Source organism: Mercenaria mercenaria, chromosome 13 (assembly GCF_021730395.1).
Source record: "Mercenaria mercenaria strain notata chromosome 13, MADL_Memer_1, whole genome shotgun sequence".
NCBI classification, from domain to species: Eukaryota; Metazoa; Mollusca; class Bivalvia; order Venerida; family Veneridae; genus Mercenaria; species Mercenaria mercenaria.
The window spans coordinates 41952660-41974410 of NC_069373.1; the positions used below are offsets into that span (position 1 = coordinate 41952660).

Sequence of the window (21751 nt, forward strand, 5' to 3'; positions counted from 1 at the left end):
TCAATTAGCTTAAAATGAGGCCCCAAAAAGGGACCTATATTTTATTTATTTTAATCATATATTTTTGAAAGCAATGTCCAAAAGGTTAATTTAAAACCAAAATAAGTAACTATTATTGACATAATATTTATTTAGTTACATTTTATACACATTTGATATATAGGACACTAACAAATGACATAGATGAGGCCCTAAAAGGGGGAAAATTGTTTAAAAATTTCATTTACAGGATGACTTTATTTTTAAGTGTGAATATTATATCACTCAGGTAAACAAAACTAATTTTAGTATTTAATTATATCAAAATATTATTTAAACATTCCTTACATTTTGAGGTTCATTAAGGGTATTTTATAAAACAAGTTCACATATACGTAGTACTACATACTGTAATTCATATAATCGATTTTACAGCACTTATACTTACATGGGGTACCGATAGTTTGATTTCCCTATGCATATTATCAAGCATTCAAAAGAGCAGCTATAGAAGGTGTTATTTTGTGTCTTTCTTGTAATTCAATATCTTATTTAAATTCATGTAAAACGTATTATACAAAACATAATTTATATGTTTTTCAAGACAATTAATGACTTCAAGCTAAAGCATACGATCATCCAAATGCTTTCTTTACAACAAAAGAAAATGGAATGTGAACTAAATGTTTTGTTGTATTTATTAGTAATTTATACTATATTCAATACTAATTTATTTGAATTAGATAAAGATTTCAAGTTGTAGAATCAGTGTAAATTCTGATTTCTTGAAAATAGCACTGGTATTGTAGGACAGATTAACCTTCCTATTGATCTGACAACACCTTTACCACTAGACGGTCTCTCTCACTGAACCCCTCTACAGAGCTTAAAACTATAAACATTTCTAAAGTGCAGTGATTTACTGCAGACACCCCAAGAACGCAAATAGTTACATATAAAAATAGCTTAAGATGAAAATATGATACAGAAATAAAGAGGGTCATACCAAATAGAGTTAGATGTAAGTTTTTTAAGGTAAAGATTAATCGATTAGTTTATAAACAATGTCTCCTTAAAATATACTAGCCGTCCTAGTTATAATCATAGCTGATATGTGCTCTTTGTTCAGTACAGAGTTAGGAATACCTCTCAGTAGCGCAGTTATAAGTCCTAGAATAATTGCTTGTTTAGGGTAATGTCCCAAACATTTTTTGTGAACTTAAAAAAATTGAAATCAGGTTACCCTAAACAACCCTTTCAATATTTAACTAAAACAATAATAGGTTTGCCAGTATTTCACTCTCAAGCACATATGTCTTCAAAATGTCTAAGTACACAGGATTGGCTTGATACATTTATATCTGCCTTCGTATGTATTCTTGTAGTTGCATTGATCAGTTTCCTTTAACTTATAGCAGCTAATTATGAAGTGTATTACATAATTAAAGCAAAGTACCAGTTCTATTGACCATTTCTAGTTGACATGATTAGCAATGTCAATGTATGCTATAAATGCCTGTCTACAACCTGCTTGATACAATGATATTTGCTACATACGTGAACATCTCTCAGGGGGTGCTTTCAATACGTCTAATTGCTTAAGAAAATATATTCTCTGGCTTCATTTTGATTTTTCTGCAAACGTATTAAGACAGTATCACAACCAGATAATGCATTATAAAGAATGTTAGCTTTAAGTCTACGTTCTTTTACGTGTCTTTTCCTATTTTTGTCCTTGTTTTTATGCCAAAAAGACGGCTTACTACGGAATAAGTCAGCATGTACCAGAACTGTTGGAAACAGCCAAATGAAGCTACAGCTAACAACTAGCAAACTGTTTTACTATAGAAAGTAGCAGTGTGTATCAGTGTTGGTTGCTCGTAACATTATGCCTTTGTGGTTTTGTTTTTATGCATTTACGGCAAACAAATGTGTACCATTTCGCATACCAGTTAGTGCACCACATGTTGTGACTTCAAACTTTTGGAACAATACATGGTCGTGTTATGGACAAAGGTAGCAAGCTGTAAGTCAGTAAATGGTGCCAGATAAAATTCTAGTTCCTAAAGGAAATAGACAGCATGAAAACATCTAAATTACCTGATGTTCACATTTCTAATATTTATATATGAAGCCATGTTTGTGGAGACATTAAGGTATGGACATACTAAATAGCTGGCCTTCTTTATTCTAGATAAAGTTGACAAATTTTAAATGGCTACAGCACACAGCAGGTCCCGTTTTAAATGTCTGTAGCTTACATTTTTACATTTTCTTAAAGAATATTGTCAGTGCTGAAAAAAACATCAAAAGGGAGTCATGTACTTCAGTCAAACAAACCAACTACAATATCAACTAAAAATGATACCTCAAATTGTATGACCTACATTTCCATAGTAAATCTGTCATGCTATCATATTATTGCAAAAATGCTTCCTACATGTCAAGGATAGATCTGTTATGTGATTTCAGCAAACAAAATGTAAAAAAGGAAGGAAAAAAGCTCTACAGAGCAAAGAAGGAGGACTCTTTGAATGCGCCATTTTGCAACTACCATGATTTTTCCGTGCCAGTTTTCTTTTTAGTGTCTGTATACCTTAATTGTGACCCTTGCATTGCTTAATTCTGTTGAATCTGGATTGACCAGTAATGACACTTGACTTTCATTACTATGTACACTTCATAGAACCAATTAAATGCCAGTGCAATAACACATTCATGTATAAGAAATATAAATTTGTCAAACAAATGTATTAGAGAAGTAATGGGAAACCTGTTACAATTCTAAGATATCTATTGAACGGGTGTAAATATCAGTTTCTTTTATTTTATGGGTCTTTGGATGAGTCGTTTGATTTGAAAACTTGATTATGTCATATTATACTGTTATGTAACATACAAAAATGATCCATTGAAGGACCTCTCTTTTTATATAAATTCATTGCCCTAATAAAAATACAGATATATAGGTTAACTCATGGACCTAAACATGTGAATAGTTTTTACTTTTTTTGATATGTTATACATTTGATCCATGAATTCTGTTTTTTTACTTATGTTAAGTTCAGAAATATGACATTTTAACGATTGAAATAAATTAATTTGCCCTTAAAGTGTGATTTTTAACAATTTCCCCTTTAAGGACCTCATATTATTTTTCCTGAGTCATGTATATTGAATGTGTATAAAATGTAATTGAATAAATTTTGTGTCAAGGTTTATAATTGGTTAAGGTAATGAATTAACATTTTTGAAATTGTTGTAGATATATTTAATTGAAATAAATAAAAGGTAGTTCCCCTTTGGGGCCTCATGTTTCGGTCTATTCAAGTCAACAAATCGTATATGTAGTCCATTTCCGATCCAGTAAAACTTTATAATAAAACTTTCATTCTTTCTTCATAAGAAACATCTTTTCACACGCAGTTATGAAATTAAACGTACAATAAAATCTGATTGCCTCCCTTTTTAGTATGCATCTTGAGAAATAAAAGTATTTTGTAGTAAACTTTGTATATTGTCAATACCAAATGGTTGTTTGGCTATGCTAGTGATATGTTATCCATGTTTAGATCATATGAAACATTACTTTATAGATAAATTTCAATTTAAAGGAAAAAATATTATTATTTTCAAGACATTTTTACCTCCCTTTTTTAAACTGATTTAAAAGGAGGTTCCAGTGCAGATATAGCGTGTCTCCTCCTCTTGTAGGATTTGGGATACATTAAAGTAATTTCATGCAAACTTTGGTGCTTTCTTCACAAAGGGGAACATCTTTGCCATTTTTTGTTCCATATCTTACTCGCTAATATGAAGATATGGTTAAGAGAAGGCTTCCTTTTGAGTAGGGTCTCAAACTCAGTTTTGTAACATTGAGACCTGGTAAAATGAAGCTGGTGTCTCATATGACGATATGGTTATGACCTTGATGCTGTTCTCTAGCTTTGGTTGCTAACGCCATGCCCAGTATACTTTGCCTCAAAATAATTAGAAAGAAATGGCTATATCAGAGCAAATAATAAATTAAATTTATTGAAATGACAAAGGAGAAAATATACTTACCTCATTTTACCAGATATAAGTCCTATTGCATCCATTGTATCTTTGGCCTCTTTGTACAACACAAACCTACAATAGTCCCCTCTGCCCTTGGGCCACTTTCGTAAACCATTACCTGTTACAAATATATATAACCTTCATGTTTCATTGAACCTTTACTATTTCCATTTCAGATATAGTCTTATAAAAGCTTTCACTCTAATATTCAACAGAGAAAAAGCTATGGAACTTGAGAATATCATAATTACATATTGTGAAATCATGAATATTCGTGGGGGACTAATTTTCGTGGATTTCATGGTTGAGTCAATCCATGAAATTTAATCCTAAAGAACAAGTAAAATTCCCATTTATTTCATGTTCAAAAGTTGAAATCCATGTATTCATATCACCATGAAATTGCCATTTTGACCAAAACCACAAAATTTCATGTCCATAAAATTAAATGATTTTACAGTATTCACTATATTACATATATTCCTCCTTTTTTCCTTTTTGAACAACTTTTTTCAAATTAAGACCTATGAAAGGAGGTAGTCAGATTGTAGCAAATTTAAAGTTTTATGCCTGATGAAATTAACATTTTTGTTTGTTTTCTTTCGGACTGACACCATTTTTTCCAACAGTATTTCAGCTAAGCAATGGAAATCAATTAACCTATGCAGTGTTCCTAGATTCTGCACCAGTACCAATTACTGTCCACATTGAAATTACAACTTTTCCACATGTAACATGGGTGGGGAAACTCTTTCAAATCATCTTGAGCACACTAGATTACACCTTGATTTATAGTTGTGTATTCTGCCCACTGAGCTAAGCAGACGGGTACATTTTTTAAACGTCTGTAGCAATGAAGTTTCAAATATCTAGAGTTTATGTAATAACAAGCACAGTTTACAAGTTTCAAGGGGGACTAACTTTTGCAGATTGCTCCAATCCACATATATAATATATCCAAGCGAACAAACAGAGTATCTATTCATTTGATCATCTAAAGTGGATTTTCTAAATCACATCTCTATGAAACAATGGTTTTGGCCTAAACCATCAAATCTCAGGCTCACGAAATTAAATGACTTCATTCTATTTGGTGACTGGAACAGACCATTAAATAACAGTGGATGCAGTGGTCCAGTGGTAACACTGTCTGACTACTCCACCAGGGGTCGTGAGTTCGAGCCCCTGCTCCTCCAACTAAAAATTGCTAACATTGGGATAAGAGTCCTGTGTATAGGTGCTTTACACCTGGCACACCAAAGAACCAAGGAAGCTTCTGGAATTGGAGCGTCTTCTGTATCTTGCACTATTCTTCTACTAACATTACGAATAGTCTTCTGGAGGAATTACCCATATGGGTTACCGGTGGTGACTAAATACAATCAAACCATTAAATACACATACCTCGATTATTAGTAATTCTAGCTTCAATATATTTCTGATCATCTCTGGTAACTGTACTTGTATTTATTCCTGGAAATCCTGTCTCGATTGCACCATGCAGCTTGGCTCTCACTGACTTGTCCTCACTTGTCTGTGATATATATTAATATATTTGATAAATAGGTTAAAAAGACTGAAATATTCTGTTTAAATTGTGTACGATTATGAAGTGTCACAAACAACAAGGCATGTCCCTATAAACTATTTACAGTTTTATTACACTATAAACAACATTGGATTAGCAGCAACACATCAAACACCAGCAAATTAAACTATCTGTTAATCAAGCAGGGGTGGCGAAATCTGATTTTGACTTGCTTGTATGTTTTTGTCAATTGCTATTTTGTACTTGTCCGTTTGATAGTTATATAGTAGATTCTGGTCAAATTTCACTTGTCCGTACAAGCTTTGGGACAACCTGGGCAATATGGACAATTGAATTTGCCACCCCTGTCAAGCTGACCATCTTCAAGATTAGAAACAAACTTTTAGTCATCATCTCATATATTATACCAGTAAAAGCATTCCGTGTATTTTTATCAATGTTAACTATCAAGACATTTAATAAAAACTAATATTGTATGCCCCCACATACTGCACAGTCCTTCATGGTCATATTCAGGTAAGGAGGTGCATCCGAGCAACTTTGAATCCATTCCTTCAAAAAGTGTATGAGGTGTTGAGAAAGGGCTGTAATTCTAGGGGAAAAAATAGCCACAGAAAAAAAATAAAATTATCTATGGTAATCTTCACATCAAGGTCCTTCATCTGTGAAACTTTCAAGCATATCCTTTCAATAGTGTTAGAACAGTTGGACACACAAGAGTTTTCTCTATATCTATATAGCAACACTGTTAAAGGGCCGACTGTGGTAAAAATAGACATGGCAAAAGTTCCTTCCTTTATGGTCATCTGCATATCAACCTTGTTCATCTGTGAAATTTTGTAGCAAATCAGGCTGATAGTGTGGGAGGAATTAGACACACAAGATGTTTCTCTATATTCCAAATAGCAAAACTATCAAAAGGTCACAACTGCCGTAAAAATAGTCACACCAAAAGTTCCTTTCTTTATGGTCATCTGCATATCAAGCTTGTTCATCTGTGGAAGTTTGAAGCAAATGAGGTTAATAGTGTGGGAGGAGTTGGACACACAAGACTTCTGGCCATACGGACATACAGACTAGGCAGATACACCCTTAACTGTGAAAATTTTCATTCATACCTTTATCAAAATGGTCTTTTTCTTGTCTCCTGATGTTTGGAGTTCTTTCAGTTTTTCTATGTCTTCATCACTAATCAGTCCGGAGACAGCTGCATAATTGCTAGCCTGAAACAAACAGAATTAGTCTTACTTAGAATACATGGGACGAGTCCTAACAAATGTTACTTCAAAATAATATGATGTTAAGTGATAAATGTCTTCAACAGACAATTAATTGTTACATTTAGGAAACAATGTCTTATTGTTGTACTTTTTGCTGCTGCATATCCACAGTAAAACAATATTTCTAATTCTTGAATGCCAGACAGGATTTTCCTGTGTTTTTACCAGTGCTGGAAAAACTCGTCTTACTTCTCTGGAAATACATAGTATGCAGGAAAATGAATCTATCACCAGCTGAATGTAGGGATGGAAATACCTCCCTCTCGGTTAACAGTTTTGCTGTAACTCAGCACGTTGTGTTCTGTATAGGTAACACAGATGGAAGATCTGTATTGGTAAGCATATTACCATCTTGGTTTGAACTTACTTGTATATTCTGTTCAGGCACTGCAGGTGGTAGTTCTGTATTGGTTAGCTAAACTATTTTACCATCTTGGTTGATTTCATTCACAAGAAAATCTGAATACCTAGAACAGATATCTCAAGCAAAAATGACAAAAGTATGTAAAAGTAAATGACAAAGTCAGTAGCCAAAGAAAACAACAATAAACAAACACATTCATCTAACAGATAGTTCAGATCAGAGTTTAGTATACTAGCATACCTTAATCAAAGTAGGTGGTCAAAACATTGTTCAAGAGGTGAATCTTACATAGCAAAAAGTGGCTAATCATCAATGTCATTTTTGGTAGAAATCTACACCATTGTTATATGAGCCGTACCATGAGAAAACCAACATAGTGCATTTGCGACCAGCATGGATCCAGACCAGCCTGCGCATCAGCGCAGTCTGGTCAGGATCCATGCTGCTCGCTTTCAAAGCCTATTGCAATTAGAGAACCCGTTAGCAAACAGCATGGATCCTGACCACACTGTGCGGATGCGCAGGCCTGGCTGGTCTGGATCCATGCTGGTCGCAAATACACTATGTTGGTTTTCTCATGGCACGACTCATATATACCAAATCTTATTTAATAAAAATTCAAATTTGCTGTATAGATGAAAGAAATCAAGTAAACCTAAGCCAAAATCAATAAACTAAAATACAACCTTTGTTTTATCACAGCTTGAAAACCAGGATAAGGACTAATGTACTCTTGGATTCCTACATCAGCTTCAAGAACCCTTGATGAAACATCTTCAGTTTGCTTAGTTTTTGTTTTTTTACTAGCATCACCATCCACTGATGATTTAGACTCATCCTGATCACTTGCTGGCACTTCACATTCTATTTTGTCAAGTTTTGATTCAACTGACTTCACAATAGTTCTCCCTTCCTGAACATTTTCCAGTACTTCCAATTTGGGCACATCCTTTGTTACAGCACTTGGTTCTTCAGACTTTTCAGAAACATCTGCATCAACTTTCAGTTTCTTTGCAGCAGGGGGAGACACAGAGTCTGTCACTTCATCCATTTTTGTTGATAGATCTAAAAAAATACTTTTGTAGATTTAAACACACACAAACAAAAAATACCCACTTGACATATGAAAAGCCCAAACTAGACACTGCTTAAATTGCAAAAGGAGCATTTTCATACAACTTCATCATTTTAATTTCTACTCAGAACACTTCAACCTCATTCATGTCCTATAACAACAGAAGTGCACGTACATGTATTTTAAGGGACTACCCGCCCCTCTCTTTAATTAAGAGGCTATTTCTAACAATAGCTTTTTTATTTTTTGACCATGAATACTATGTATAAAAGACTGAATCATAAATTGTAACACCTGTGTTTTTCTAACAATAGCTTTTTTACTCTTTGACCATGAATACTATGTATAAAAGACTGAATCATAAACTGTAACACCTGTGTTTAGTATAAACTAATGACCCTTAAAAGGTGCCAGGTGCAAAGTTGGGAGAGGATCTTGCAAAGATGCTACAGACCCGATTTTCATGAAGATCTAACATTCTGTTCATGAGAAGAAGTCATTCCAAGGTTTTTCTGTTTACAGCTGTAGCAACCCAAAAAGGGGCCACTGGCCAATTTGAACAAATCTGGGAGAAGACTGTAGTTTAAAAGTAGTTCTATTTTTTACCAAGCTCCCACATTCTCATACATTTTAGAGAGGACCTTTTAATGATGCTACAAACCAAGTTTGGTGACTCTCCATAATGTGGTTGATCGGAAGAAGATGTTACAAGGTTCTTCTATTTTTAGCTCTAGTTGCCCTAAAAGAGGCCAGTTGCCCTCATCTGAACAGATTTGAGAGTAGACTTTATAATAATGCTTCAGACCAAGTTTGATGAAGATAATCAAGTGGTTCATGACAAGAAATCATTTAAAGATATTTCTATTTTTTCGCTCTAGCTGCATGCAGAAGGGGTCAAGTGGATCCAATTTGATCAAACTTGAGAGAGGACCTTGCAAGGATGTTACAGGCCAAGTTTGTTGTAATTCTGACCTGTAGTGTCAGAGGAGAAGATATTTATGTAAACTATGGATGAAGGATGTGGGACGATGGACGCCTGACCATCCACCTGTACTAACAGCTCATCCTAAGCCTTCGGTTCATGTGAGCTAATAAATTTAAGGCTTACAACTGTTTGGCACCCCTGACAAAAGTCCTCTAGTAAAATTGAAATGAAAAACAGGTCAGCAGCACCCTAGGTCTGCAAGGCGTAAAACTGTATGTTTCGGGTAACACCCACAAAATTAGTAAGGTAGGAAGGCTAATTAGTAGGAAACCAAGCGCCAAGTGTGATCTAGTCTAGCAAACAAGAGCTGTCGGAGGACAGCAACGCTCGACTATTCAACAGCCTTGTCAATTGAATTAATACGAAAGTCGAAAAAGGGGCATAATTTTGTAAAAATGGGAAAAAGGGTTATGGAACCTTCACAGTGCTTATCAGCTCATAAAGTGAACAAGTGCGTGAAGTTTCAATCCTTTCCCATAGGTGGATACTGAAATACCAGCTTACATACAAAAACATAACCAAAAACAGCTAAGTCGAAAAAGGGGCATAATTTTGAAAAAAATGCAAAGTAGAGTTATGGGACCTACACAGTGCATGTCAGATCATGACAGTGAACAAGTGTGTGAAGTTTCAATCCATTCCCACAAGTGGTTACTGAGATACCAGCTTACATACAAAACCTTTACCAAGAATTTCTAAGTCGAAAAAGGGGCATAATTTTGTAAAAAAGCAAAATAGAGTTATGGAACCTTTGCAATGTAGGTCAGTTTATCACAGTGAATAAGTGTGTGAAGTTTCAATCCATTCCCACAAGTGGTTACTGAGATACCAGCTTACATACAAAACCTTAACCAAGAATTTCTAAGTCGAAAAAGGGGCATAATTTTGTAAAAAAGCAAAATAAAGTTATGGAACCTTTGCAATGTAGGTCAGTTTATCACAGTGAATAAGTGTGTGAAGTTTCAATCCATTCCCACAAGCGGTTACTGAGATATCAGCTTACCTACAAAACCTTAACCAAATCGGGATGCTGACGCCGACGCATGGGTGAGTCCAATAGCTAAAATAGAAGAGTTGAACACTGTTCAACAGTTGTAATGACCATTTAACTGTATACTTCCTAGAACCACCATGTATTAACAGCATTTTTCAAATTAATAAAACACCACAATGATGATGATGACTCTATCATAGTCTATGTAGGAACTAATTTCATTTAATACACCTATACACCTACACCTTTGGGGATATAAACTAGCTATTTTTATTTAGGGGCCCAGACTGTCAAAAATAAATGTTTAACATTAGTTATATGGGCATTTTCTCCAACAATTTAGGGGCCCAGCCCAGCCCAGCCCCAGCCCAAAATCTATTGTGCCCCTGCTAATTTATATCCCTGTAAATCCATGAAACAGCAAAACTTTATTTTGTTTACACATGTTGAGTGCCTGCACTTCGTAAATATCTTAGATTTACTGATGGAAATGCGTAATGAAATGTTTAATGCCAATAAAAAACAAGAGCTGTCCGTAAGACAGCCAATGCTCGACTATTCGAATTATTGTCCCAGAAGCAGGAAAATATTACCCTAAATGTTAAAATATCTATAGAGTTTCAATCCAGTATCTGCATTAGTTTTTGAGATAGTAACTTGCATGCAAAACTTTAACCAGAAGTTTTAAGTTCAAAAGGGGACATAATTTGACCAAAATGCATGTCAGAGTTATGGGACTTGATGCAATCAGCTAGTTTTATAACCCTGAAGGCACATGTGACTTTTCAATTCAATATCTGCATTTGTTCTGCAGATAGTAACTTGCATATGCAAAACTTTAACCAGAATTTTTCTAAGTCCAAAAGGGGGCATAATTTGCCCAAAATACATGTCAGAGTTATGGGACATGACCCAGTGAGGTTGGTAATTGATCTAGAAAAAGAAAAAATAAGTTTAAAATCTATATGCCTTCAAGTAATAGCTATATGTACTTGTACGCAAAACTTTAACCAGGATTTTGTAAGTCCAAAAGGGGGCATGATTTGGCAAAAATGCTGGTCAGAGTTATGAGATATGATGCTATCAACTAGTTTTATAACCCCGAAGACACATGTGAAGTTTCAATTCAGTATCTAAATTAGTTTTGGAGACAGTAACTTGCATGTAAAACTTTAACCAGGCATAATTTGCTCAAAATACATGTCAGAGTTATGGGACCTGACCCAGTGAGGTTGGTAATTGACCTAGAAAAAGAAAACATAAGTTTCAAAGCTATATGCCTTGAAATGATAGCCATATGACATATATGCAAAACTTTAACCAAGGTGCGACGCCGAAGCCAGGATGAGTAGAATAGCTAGACTAGTCTTCGAATAGTCGAGTTAATAATGTCAGTTAAAATATGGCCTTCGGAAATATTCATTTAATAACCGCTAACCAAAATATTTGAGATTTTTGATCGCGAAAACAAATGACAATACTGGAAATGTAAAGACTTTCAGGTTGTTATGATAAACTAGTATAGAAAATAAACTGTTCATGCCAGTGGACATATGTTATTAGAAATTCACATGATTTAAAGAGTGATATGTCAGAAAATACCAGGAAAATCCATAACAAAAAATAGAAAAAAAATTTACTCTACCTCCACCAAGAAGAGTTTATATCTTTGTTATAATCAGTACCTTGACGTACGGTATCCGTACAGGATCTAAAATAAAATTATCTGATCCAATCGCAGCGTATCTTAATTAAGTTGATTTGCATAGATTCTACTACTATTCCACAAAATGCGTCGGTAACAGTGCGAGAAAAATAATCATACATTTTTAATATCATTTTTTTTTAGAACGACTGTATTACTTATAAATCATAACATTCCAGAACAAATCATACCTTTTTAATATCTTTTTTTAGAACGACTGTATTACTTAATCATACCATTCCATTTATTGTCTTTTTGCATAATCTTACCTTTCTATATTTTGAGGCACTGTGACTGACTGTCAGTTTTGCAATGCTTTTCATTTTGCAGAAAAACAATATCATCAAAACTTAGGCCTACATATGGAGTCCATAAATTTGTTTCTGACGTTATACATATTCCAGTATGCTTATTAAATTAAACATGGCTTTCAACAGCAATTTAGAAAGAAAAATCATGAGGCCTAAATAGCAAAAGAGGCGATTTCAACTATAAACTTGTCAGTTTCCCCTAACTGAACGGATTTGTCCATCGAGCAACATCATACGGTGTCTATATATCACAATTTATTCTTCCTGGTCACACTACACTAAATAATATTCCCTATATATTCTATATAAAACTGACATTTTTTAAAAACTACCAAACATAGCTAGACCCCTTTCAGAGAACAAATCCTTACCTTATTTTAAACAGTTATGATAAAACTGATATAAAATGAAGAGAAAAGTATGGGTCATGTATCTTCTAAGAGAGATTTCTCTTGTCACATTTGCTTACTGTAAAATCACATCAAAATCACACTGCTGTGACCTGGAAGTACTACTCATATTAAAATTGAGTTTCACTTCACCAAATACAACATCCTCTCCCATTTTTTCTATCAAAATGTCAAAAATGCACCTACAATGAAATTAAAACAGAAAACAGCTTTAATTTAGACCTCTGCGGCCATGCCAAGTGAAAAATTAGTGTTCAGATACATGTCCACCATTACGCTGGTTCCTTTACTATAATTAGGCCTTCCGCGAGAACTTGATCAAAGTAAGAGGATTTTAATTTTAGAACTATTTTAATTAAAAAACATTTTTATTACAACTGGAATACTACATAAACTACGGATGGCTTTCACTAAATTTTACCACAGATCGCCCGCACTTTTAAAGGTGGATAATCAGATTTTGACCATGTAACGGATTTGTTCGAAACTTTAGCATCTGATCATTTACACTCATTTATGTTCACTTAACACTTAATACAAATTAGATTTTCACTGGAGGTATTATTAAAATTTCATTTTCCTATCCTGGTTGCCCAACCAAGATAGAGTTATTTTATCATAAGTATAAATTTGATAAACATATTTTGCCTAAGGAAATGTATAAATATTAGACATATTGTAATATATTTGTAAAATATTTGCATTAAAAATTATGTATTTAGATGGAATTCATTAGAAACACAAGTTTGAAAAATAATTATTACCTCCCTTTGCCTATCTTGGTTGCGCAACCAAGATAGATTGGAAATAAATGAATTCAGAAGCTACACACAGCTTTAAAACTTGCATTTTGGTTCAGATTGTTCAATAGTTGATATGTCTATCAAATGCAAATGTGAAACTAGACATTGTATCGAAATAAAAAGAAATACCCAGCTTTTTATATACTTTCATATTAAAGGGGAGTAATTACAAAATTTTATAAAAATAATAAAATATACATTTCAAATAGGAATCTAACTCTATGTAATCGGTCTTTTTGTTCCTTAAATAATTCTCTACCAGAATATACAAAAAGTAAAAAATGTCATTAAATGTTGATTAAATGTGATTGACCACCTTTAAAGAAATGTAATACAAAACCTTAAAGGCACTGGCCTCAAGATCATACGCCTATAAAAGAAAAGAACAATTTTTAGAAATCAGGAAATTATTGCTATACATTATGTATTTCTTACTGAGAAGGCTTTGAAACTTAGTTACTGACAGATTATATGTTATGGAAACATATATGGGAATTGGTTGTTTTTAATATTTTTTGTTATTATCATTAAAATGCTAAGATGAACGAAATTCTGGTTAAAAAGGAGTTCGGTATAGATTTATGTATGAAGTACTTTATATAGCAATCAATTTCCAGAACACGTCTGCATCGGTGCCACAATAAATAACACTGCAATATATCAACTATCTCACCATCTCTCTCTCTCTCTCTCTCTCTCTCTCTCTATACATATATCCCAAGCAAAGCCCGCCTTGTAAAATTTCTTCCAGGTTGAAAGTCATTGACTGGCAGTCCTGTATATTACTTATGTACCACATTTTCTTGTGTCCTTAACAAATATTATAGAATTGTACATATACCCTCCGAACTGTTTTTTTTTCTCTCCCGAAATTGCATCTGTTTCCAATGACTTAAAGTGCAAATTCTAGAAACACGTTTAGGTTTGGCATGTTCAAGCGACAGGCTCAAAAAGCTTAAAGAAACATGTAACCTGGCGAAAATTTCATGAATCTCCTACGATGACTACATACAAAGCACATATTGCAATTTCTATATGATCAACTTTTGAAACGGCAGCCATTTTGGGTATAGTGAAGTCCGATGATCGTTCTTTCCTTATACAGAAATGATCAAACATGGTATTTATGGCAAGTATTAATTAAATAACATGTTAAAGACAGTTACAGCTGGAACTTCAATTCAATGTTTACAGTTTTAAATACAAACTAAAAAACATATATTATCATGAATAACCATATATCGGGTAATGTCAAAAGTCACATGATGGAAAAAATGATGACGTCCGTGACTGCTCGAAACGACCACATGGTATTCAAATGGCTGTATCTTCTTTATTTGTAGTCCGATTTTCATTCTCCCCAAGCTATTCCTAATAAAAAAATGATGTCAAATGTTGCATATTCCCCATAGGTAACTTGTCTACGAAAGTGTAAAACGAATAAACACAAAAATATGACTAAATTGTTAAAAATAGTATTTCAAAGAAAATGTTTTTGAAATATGTGACTTCAAAAATTTCGTTTTTTACAGAAAGATATGGAAAAAAAGGTAATGGTAGATTTCCCGGAAGCACAGAACACTCCAAACACAACCAAAGAGCTACGCATCACAAAGTAGGCTCGTATCAAAAAGAAAGCTTCAAAAATACAAGTACATTTTAATTATATGCAAAATACAAAAAAGGGGTAAGGAGTAGATAACAGGGCGGGTGTTTTGGAGTGGGTAGGGGGGAGTGGAGAAAGGCAAAACTGAGTATTCAACATGGCAAGTCACGCTCTAAAAGCGCAGTCTCCTTACACCGCAAACCACGCACGTGCACAAGATACACATACACGCACGCGCGTATGCACCACACACACTCATAGCAAACAGACAAGCTGGAAAGACACAGTGGAGTACCGCTCAGGGACGGCCGTTGACCAAAAATATGATGGGCATCTAACCTCGTTCATTGTAAAAGGAAATTGTCTTGCAGTTTCAATGTAAGAAAGTGCACGAAAGTACATGCAACGTTCTACTTTGTCAAAAGAGCCACAAAATTGATAATTCTGAGCCATGCTATGACCAATTTGTCACAGTGTGTCTTGTGTGTTTAACTTTCTCATATTTCCAATCACCAGTATCAGAGCACGAGCTATTAAGTTTCTTGATCCAATACAGACGTTATTCAAAATGTTGCAGACTGGAGTCTGATAATTCCTCTGGTAAAACTTTACAGAGATGTTTTTTGTCACGATTTGTGTTGGGCAGTCATAAATAATACGGAGGAGCCATTTATAACGTACAGAAGAATAAGTGTTTTCAATAATGGGTGTAGAGAATGGAGGGACATGTGGAGCTAGAATTGTGAATGGGGACCGAGACGTTAAATTTTGTGTACACAGCAAGGAAGAAAAGGAAAAGACGACAACATTTTATTTGGGCAACCAGGAAAATGACGAGGTGGACACAAAATTCTGTGTTGAAAGCCAGGAGCCAGTCAGAGAGGATTCAAAGTTGTTCATACAAGACAGAGCCGATGAAAAGGATTATACAAAGTTTTGCGCGGAAAGCCTGGACTCAGAAAGGGAAGATTCAAAGTTTTTTGTTGAAAGTCAGGAAGAAGACGAAGTAGGATCGAGATTTTATGTGTATTATATAACGTGTTGTGCGACTATGGGTGGATTACTTTTCGGGTATGACACCGGTATTATTTCCGGTTCCATGTTAATAATTGAGGTCAATTTCCAGCTCACAACAATATGGAAGGAATTAATAGTGAGCGCAACGGTTGGGGCAGCAGCTGTATTCGCGCTTATTGCCGGGAACCTGACAGATTGGATCGGTCGGAAGAAAGTGGTCATGTTTGCCAGCGTCCTGTTTACAGCTGGCGCAATCGTTATGGCAATTGCTCCTGGGAAGAATATCCTTCTTGTTGGTCGGATTGTGTCCGGAACGGGCCTGGGTAAGTCATTTAGTATACAAGCATAATCAACTGTTTGATTCACGTATTCCGAAACAACGTTTTCTTCCTAACATGTATGTTTGTCAAATTTGTATCGACATCTTAGATATTTAAGAGTTTTGAAAAGAACTTTATAATGTTAAATGTACACATAGTTATGTTTGTTCATATAAATACAAGATTCTGGAAAATCGAACAATTGACTCAGACGTTAGGAGACATTAACATTGCAAGAACAACAAATATTCACTGATAAGGTTTCTTTAATTTTCTTCTCCTGATTTATGTGGTAGAGAACTTTTGCAAACACATTGTGATGACAATAAGATGTAAGTAAACTTCCTGTGAAAATCGATAATCACTGTCATCGATATTTTACCGAAATACAACCGTAAAAATGTTTCCGTAAAATGGAACAAGCACAAATAATCTAGCCCCCGAAAATTAGTTATATATTTTCAGAAAGTTTTTTTTTCTCAATAATACAATAGTTTCATGAAAAATAAGGCTTTAGTAGTATGCCTTTAATTTCATTAACCGATTTAATATTGTTCATGTATTCGCATGAGCGTAACCATTCGAAAGTCATATTGGACGGGCCGACATCACTCATGTTCCGACATGCGGATATTTTCATCGGTCAACTATTTTACGTATTCAGAAAGTTACATCAACTAAAACGAAATACGGAAATACATGTACATTTTTACAATCACTTGGTAAATTGCAAATAGCTGACTGGAGTAGAAAACTAGGTATAGAATAAATGTCCATTTATTGTATTTGAAAGAAATATTAATGATGCACTTTGCGCATCTGTCACTAAATTATTCTATCATTAGAATTTGATTGAACCGTAGAATATCCTCATCAAATACAATTAGTGTGTCTAAATGTCTAAATAAACTAATTGTGTATATAGAGCTTACAAACATTAGACAAACTTCCACATTATTGCAAATGAGTTAATACATGTATGTAGATCTATTGGATGTAAAACTATGACGTAGTTAGCTACTAACACAGGTGCAAGTAAATATATTTATTGACGGTCGTATGCCGTACCGAGATATGTTAGACTGACCACCGTGATAGTGGTCAGTCAAGTGTATTCACGAAGTTTTCGTGCTTTATGGATTTATAAAATGTTTTTCATTCGACGGTCTGAACAGGTAGATGTCGCACATAAACTTTTCTCTTCTACCATTATGTCAAGGGAAAACGACATTCTTTTTCCGCGCACAAAATAGACAAAACTCCTAGTTTATTGTCTCAAATTGTTCACCAAGACTCATCGGGCGAGGGCAGTTTAGGAAAAGAGCGACAGCCGGTTTTTTCAAAGTTCTTCAAGCAGTCAGCAATTTGTGCAAGAAAGGGGACCACGTGGTGACACTCGAGGGCATTTCGGTCAACTAGAAGGAGGCGCACGTGGCCCTATTACAGGTAAGCCCTCAGGGGATTGTGAAGGAAATGTTTTCGAAGCTTTAGGACTTTTTAGATCTAACTTTGACTGTCAAATTAGTGATTTAAAGAAACAGTTTTCTTTCGGTGCAGGCAGTTCGAGCAACACCAAAGTGAAAGATGATGTACCTAAGTTTAAGATTGAATCATACAGGCAGCAGTTTGTAGTAACAGCGACGTTTTTAACTTTGTTGAATAAATTATTGTTCATTCCGAGGATTCAGCACATGTTAAATTTCTCGCTAAGAATTTGCTTAAAAAATTGCAGTATAGAAATAAACTCATTAAGATCGCAGAAAATTCCCCTGGGGGTTGGGCCACGGTTCGCGAATACGGGACCCCTTCACTTGGTGATGATAGTGAAGACGAAAAGAAACTAAAATCTGCTGAAATTAAGGGTATTAAAAAGCTTAAAACTTCTCATGTCAATAATGCTCAAAATTCTTTTAATTTCATGCGTTCTGGTGTCATGGACCCAAGATTGTCAAGATGGACCAAAGGTGGATCCTTTCCAGTGTTTGACTGGTTTTCGTTGGAAAAGACGAGACTCGGGTATAGACATCTACTTCGCATGCCGGAAAACAGGCCATTCCGAAAAGATTGCTTATGGGCCAACTTCACCAACACGTACAACCAGTCTAACACAAAGTCTATTGGAAGAGGAATCGGTGCAGCAAACGCAAATAAATGATAAGTTTTATTTTCAGTATTTTGAGTACGATACTTTCTTTGAAGTTCACGAAATTGACTTTCAAGAAAAAATTTCTGACAATAGTATTAATGTCAAAGGTAGTCTTAAACAGCACTTACATTACTGAAATAATTGATGTTTTGACTGAAGGCTACAAGATTCCTTTTTTCAATACTCCTCTGCGTTCTGTTAACTAGTCTGCGCTTAAAAAATTGGATTTTGTAATGGAATCAATATCCGAAATGTTCAGTTGTCATTATATTGTTGAAACACTTTTGTACCATTTAGCGTGTTAGGTAACAGTCTAGGAAAGGGCGGCTTATAGTATACTTTAGAATTGTAAATAAGTATATTTGTAATGAAAATATATCTTTCAAGAATTGGAAAGTAGTTTCCTAATATTTCCGTAGAGACAGTTCAGTTTTATATTCAAATGGGTACTATCATATTGATGTATATCTATCCTATCAAAATTTTCTAGGTTTCTGTGTGGACAATAAGTACTATTGTTCTACTATAGTCCCTGCCAAAATGACCCAGCTATTCCTTTAGGTCCAGTTTTCTTTAAGCACAATGCTGAGAAACAAGATTTTTGTCGTAAAATTTTGGAATTTAAGAAAAGAACGAGACATTTTCGTCAGAGGCAGCCAGTCAGTCTTTGGAACAAGACGTTTTGATAGTAAAATTCTGTCTGTGAGAATTTAACTTTAGCCTATATAAACACACATTTAAATAAATAAATAAACATATAAATATTTGCTGCTTTAGAAAATTATTGTCTTCATTTTCGATACTTTGAATACGTTTATTTTAAAATTCCTGTTATTTTCTGTTCTCTTTAGCGCTTATATTTGCTTATATTTTCATAATTCGTAACATTCATATAGCTGTCAATTTTGACAGGTAAAACACATTTTGAGATAGTCCCTTTGATGGAAGCATAAAAATAGATTCATTTTCTAAAAATAAATGTAAAATACATGTACGAGATTGAGACGTCAATGTAGGAAAAACAAATCTGACTTTTCAGACACATTGTTTTAGTTTTTTTTACAAACCAAACTATACATGTAGAACTAGTTATTTGTTTTATTCTGATTTGGTACGTGTTTCAAAATCGTGCAGGCGATGTCTAGTTTTTAACATAGGGGCCAACGAAACGAATTCGTTGCTGTTCTAGTAATATATTGAATGATGCCGCCTACATCACGGTTATGTAGGGCGAAGTCCTGTGTTATATAGGAATTCTGAAAAAAAAATAAAATCACATTTATAATTCATTGAATGATGCCGCCTACATCACAGTTATGTAGGGCGAAATCCTGTGTTATATAGGAATTCTAAAAAAATTCACATTTATAATTCATTGAATGATGCCGCCTAAATCACAGTTATGTAGGGCGAAGTTCTGTGTTATACAGGAATTATTTTTTTTACACATTTATAAATCATTGAATGAGGCCGCCTACATCACAGTTATGTTGGGCGAAGTCCTGTGATATAGAAGAAAAAAAAAAAAAAAAAAAAAATCTTATTTATAATTCATTGAATGATGCCGCCTACATCACAGTTATGTAGGGCGAAGTCCTGTGTTTATACAGGAATTAAAAATCTTTTACATTTATGATTCATTGAATGAGGCCGCCTACATCACAGTTACATGAGGAAGAATTGACCTCATGACCGATATTGCAGAAAATCGATATCAGGGGAGACAACAGCTATTTGGTATTGGTAACATATATTGGTAACAGGTGACCGGTATTGCGATGTCGACATCTACTGCCTCCGGGTATTGTCACCTGGATGTTTATTTCAATATCAAGTGTAATAAAAGGGAAGGTTTTTCATAAGATAATTAAACAAGCTTCAATTATCACTGGAGTTACAAATTATGGAAAAGGGATTTTTCATTAGAAATAAAAGAAGTCATTTTTATCAAATGAATGTTTAATATGTAATTTTCTGAACCATAGCATTTTTAACATGTTATTTTATAATAATTAAATTTATTTTTATATCAATAGACCATATCTATCAGCAATAAAAACCATATTTTCATATAAAATTATTTTCATACATATTCTTATATAAGAAGAATGTATATTTTAACATGTTTTCGAAAAACAATGTAACAAATCGGCTGAACATTGCTATCTGTAAACCATTTAGATTCAAGTTAAAGGCAAATATCGATGAAGTCTTTTATTTATTTTATTTTTTTCATTTTCAACCAAATCTGAAATGTAAATGACCCTTAATCTCTAGAAAAAAGGAGGTTCGTACCCATAGACACATCCTTTTATATTTATATAGCACTAGCATTGATATTTTTACGGCGTCTCCCATATATAAAATATGCTGTCGTTGAAAAATAAAATCTGACATATATATTTAAGAAATATGATCTGATTTTACATTGTTTTAAATAACGCTGTCTTTAAGTATAATATGTGTAAAAGACCTAGGTACCACCGCCCCTTCACCCCCCCCCCCCCTCCCCTCACACACACACAACAAAAAAAGAAGATCGAACCATGTTTTATCCGATTTTATAAACTTTTACGGCCATAACACATTCTTGTCCAAAAAAAGGAAAACAAAGACAAATATCAAACAGGGAAGTCACAAAATACTAATAAACTTGACGAATATATTTTAAAATTGTCTGATTGATATGTATTATACCTGCTGCCACTACCACGTCCATTCTTATGTCACAAAAATACATACGTAAGTTATTTTGTTGTTGTTTTTTTTTTAACAGCTGTTTACAATTTATAATTACACAGGTGTATGTTTTGAATTATTTTAATCTGAAATGGTTGAACATCACACGTATATCAATTCAGTAATTCTTAACATATAGACAAAATAGGAAGTTTAATGAATAGAAAATTATGGTATGTTTGTAAAATTTAAAAAAAAAAAAAAAAAAAAGATAGTGGCAATCAGCGTGGTAAAGGTATTTTGCCGTATCCAGGCAGACATTATTCATTTTAATATAACTACACATATTCCACCAATATATGAAAACTGTTTGCAAAATAAAAAATATGCAAAAGATTAAAATCGCATGATAATTTTACCTTGTAATTACAAAACAAATACTCGTATTAAATTCAAAACGCAATTATAG

The 21751-nt window shown here is 34.0% G+C and overlaps 1 protein-coding gene across 1 annotated transcript in view; it reads right to left on the reverse strand.

Annotated features, from left to right (window-relative positions):
- LOC123529406 (pseudouridylate synthase 7 homolog) overlaps positions 1–11944 on the reverse strand; it is a 29647-nt gene extending 17703 nt beyond the window's left edge. The window contains 6 exon segments of the mRNA XM_053521625.1: positions 4045–4156; positions 5443–5572; positions 6706–6810; positions 7235–7334; positions 7918–8296; positions 11931–11944. Of these exon segments, the coding sequence (XP_053377600.1) occupies positions 4045–4156; positions 5443–5572; positions 6706–6810; positions 7235–7334; positions 7918–8282 (812 nt within the window). The 5' untranslated portion in view covers positions 8283–8296; positions 11931–11944.
- Between the last annotated feature and the right edge of the window lie 9807 nt (positions 11945–21751).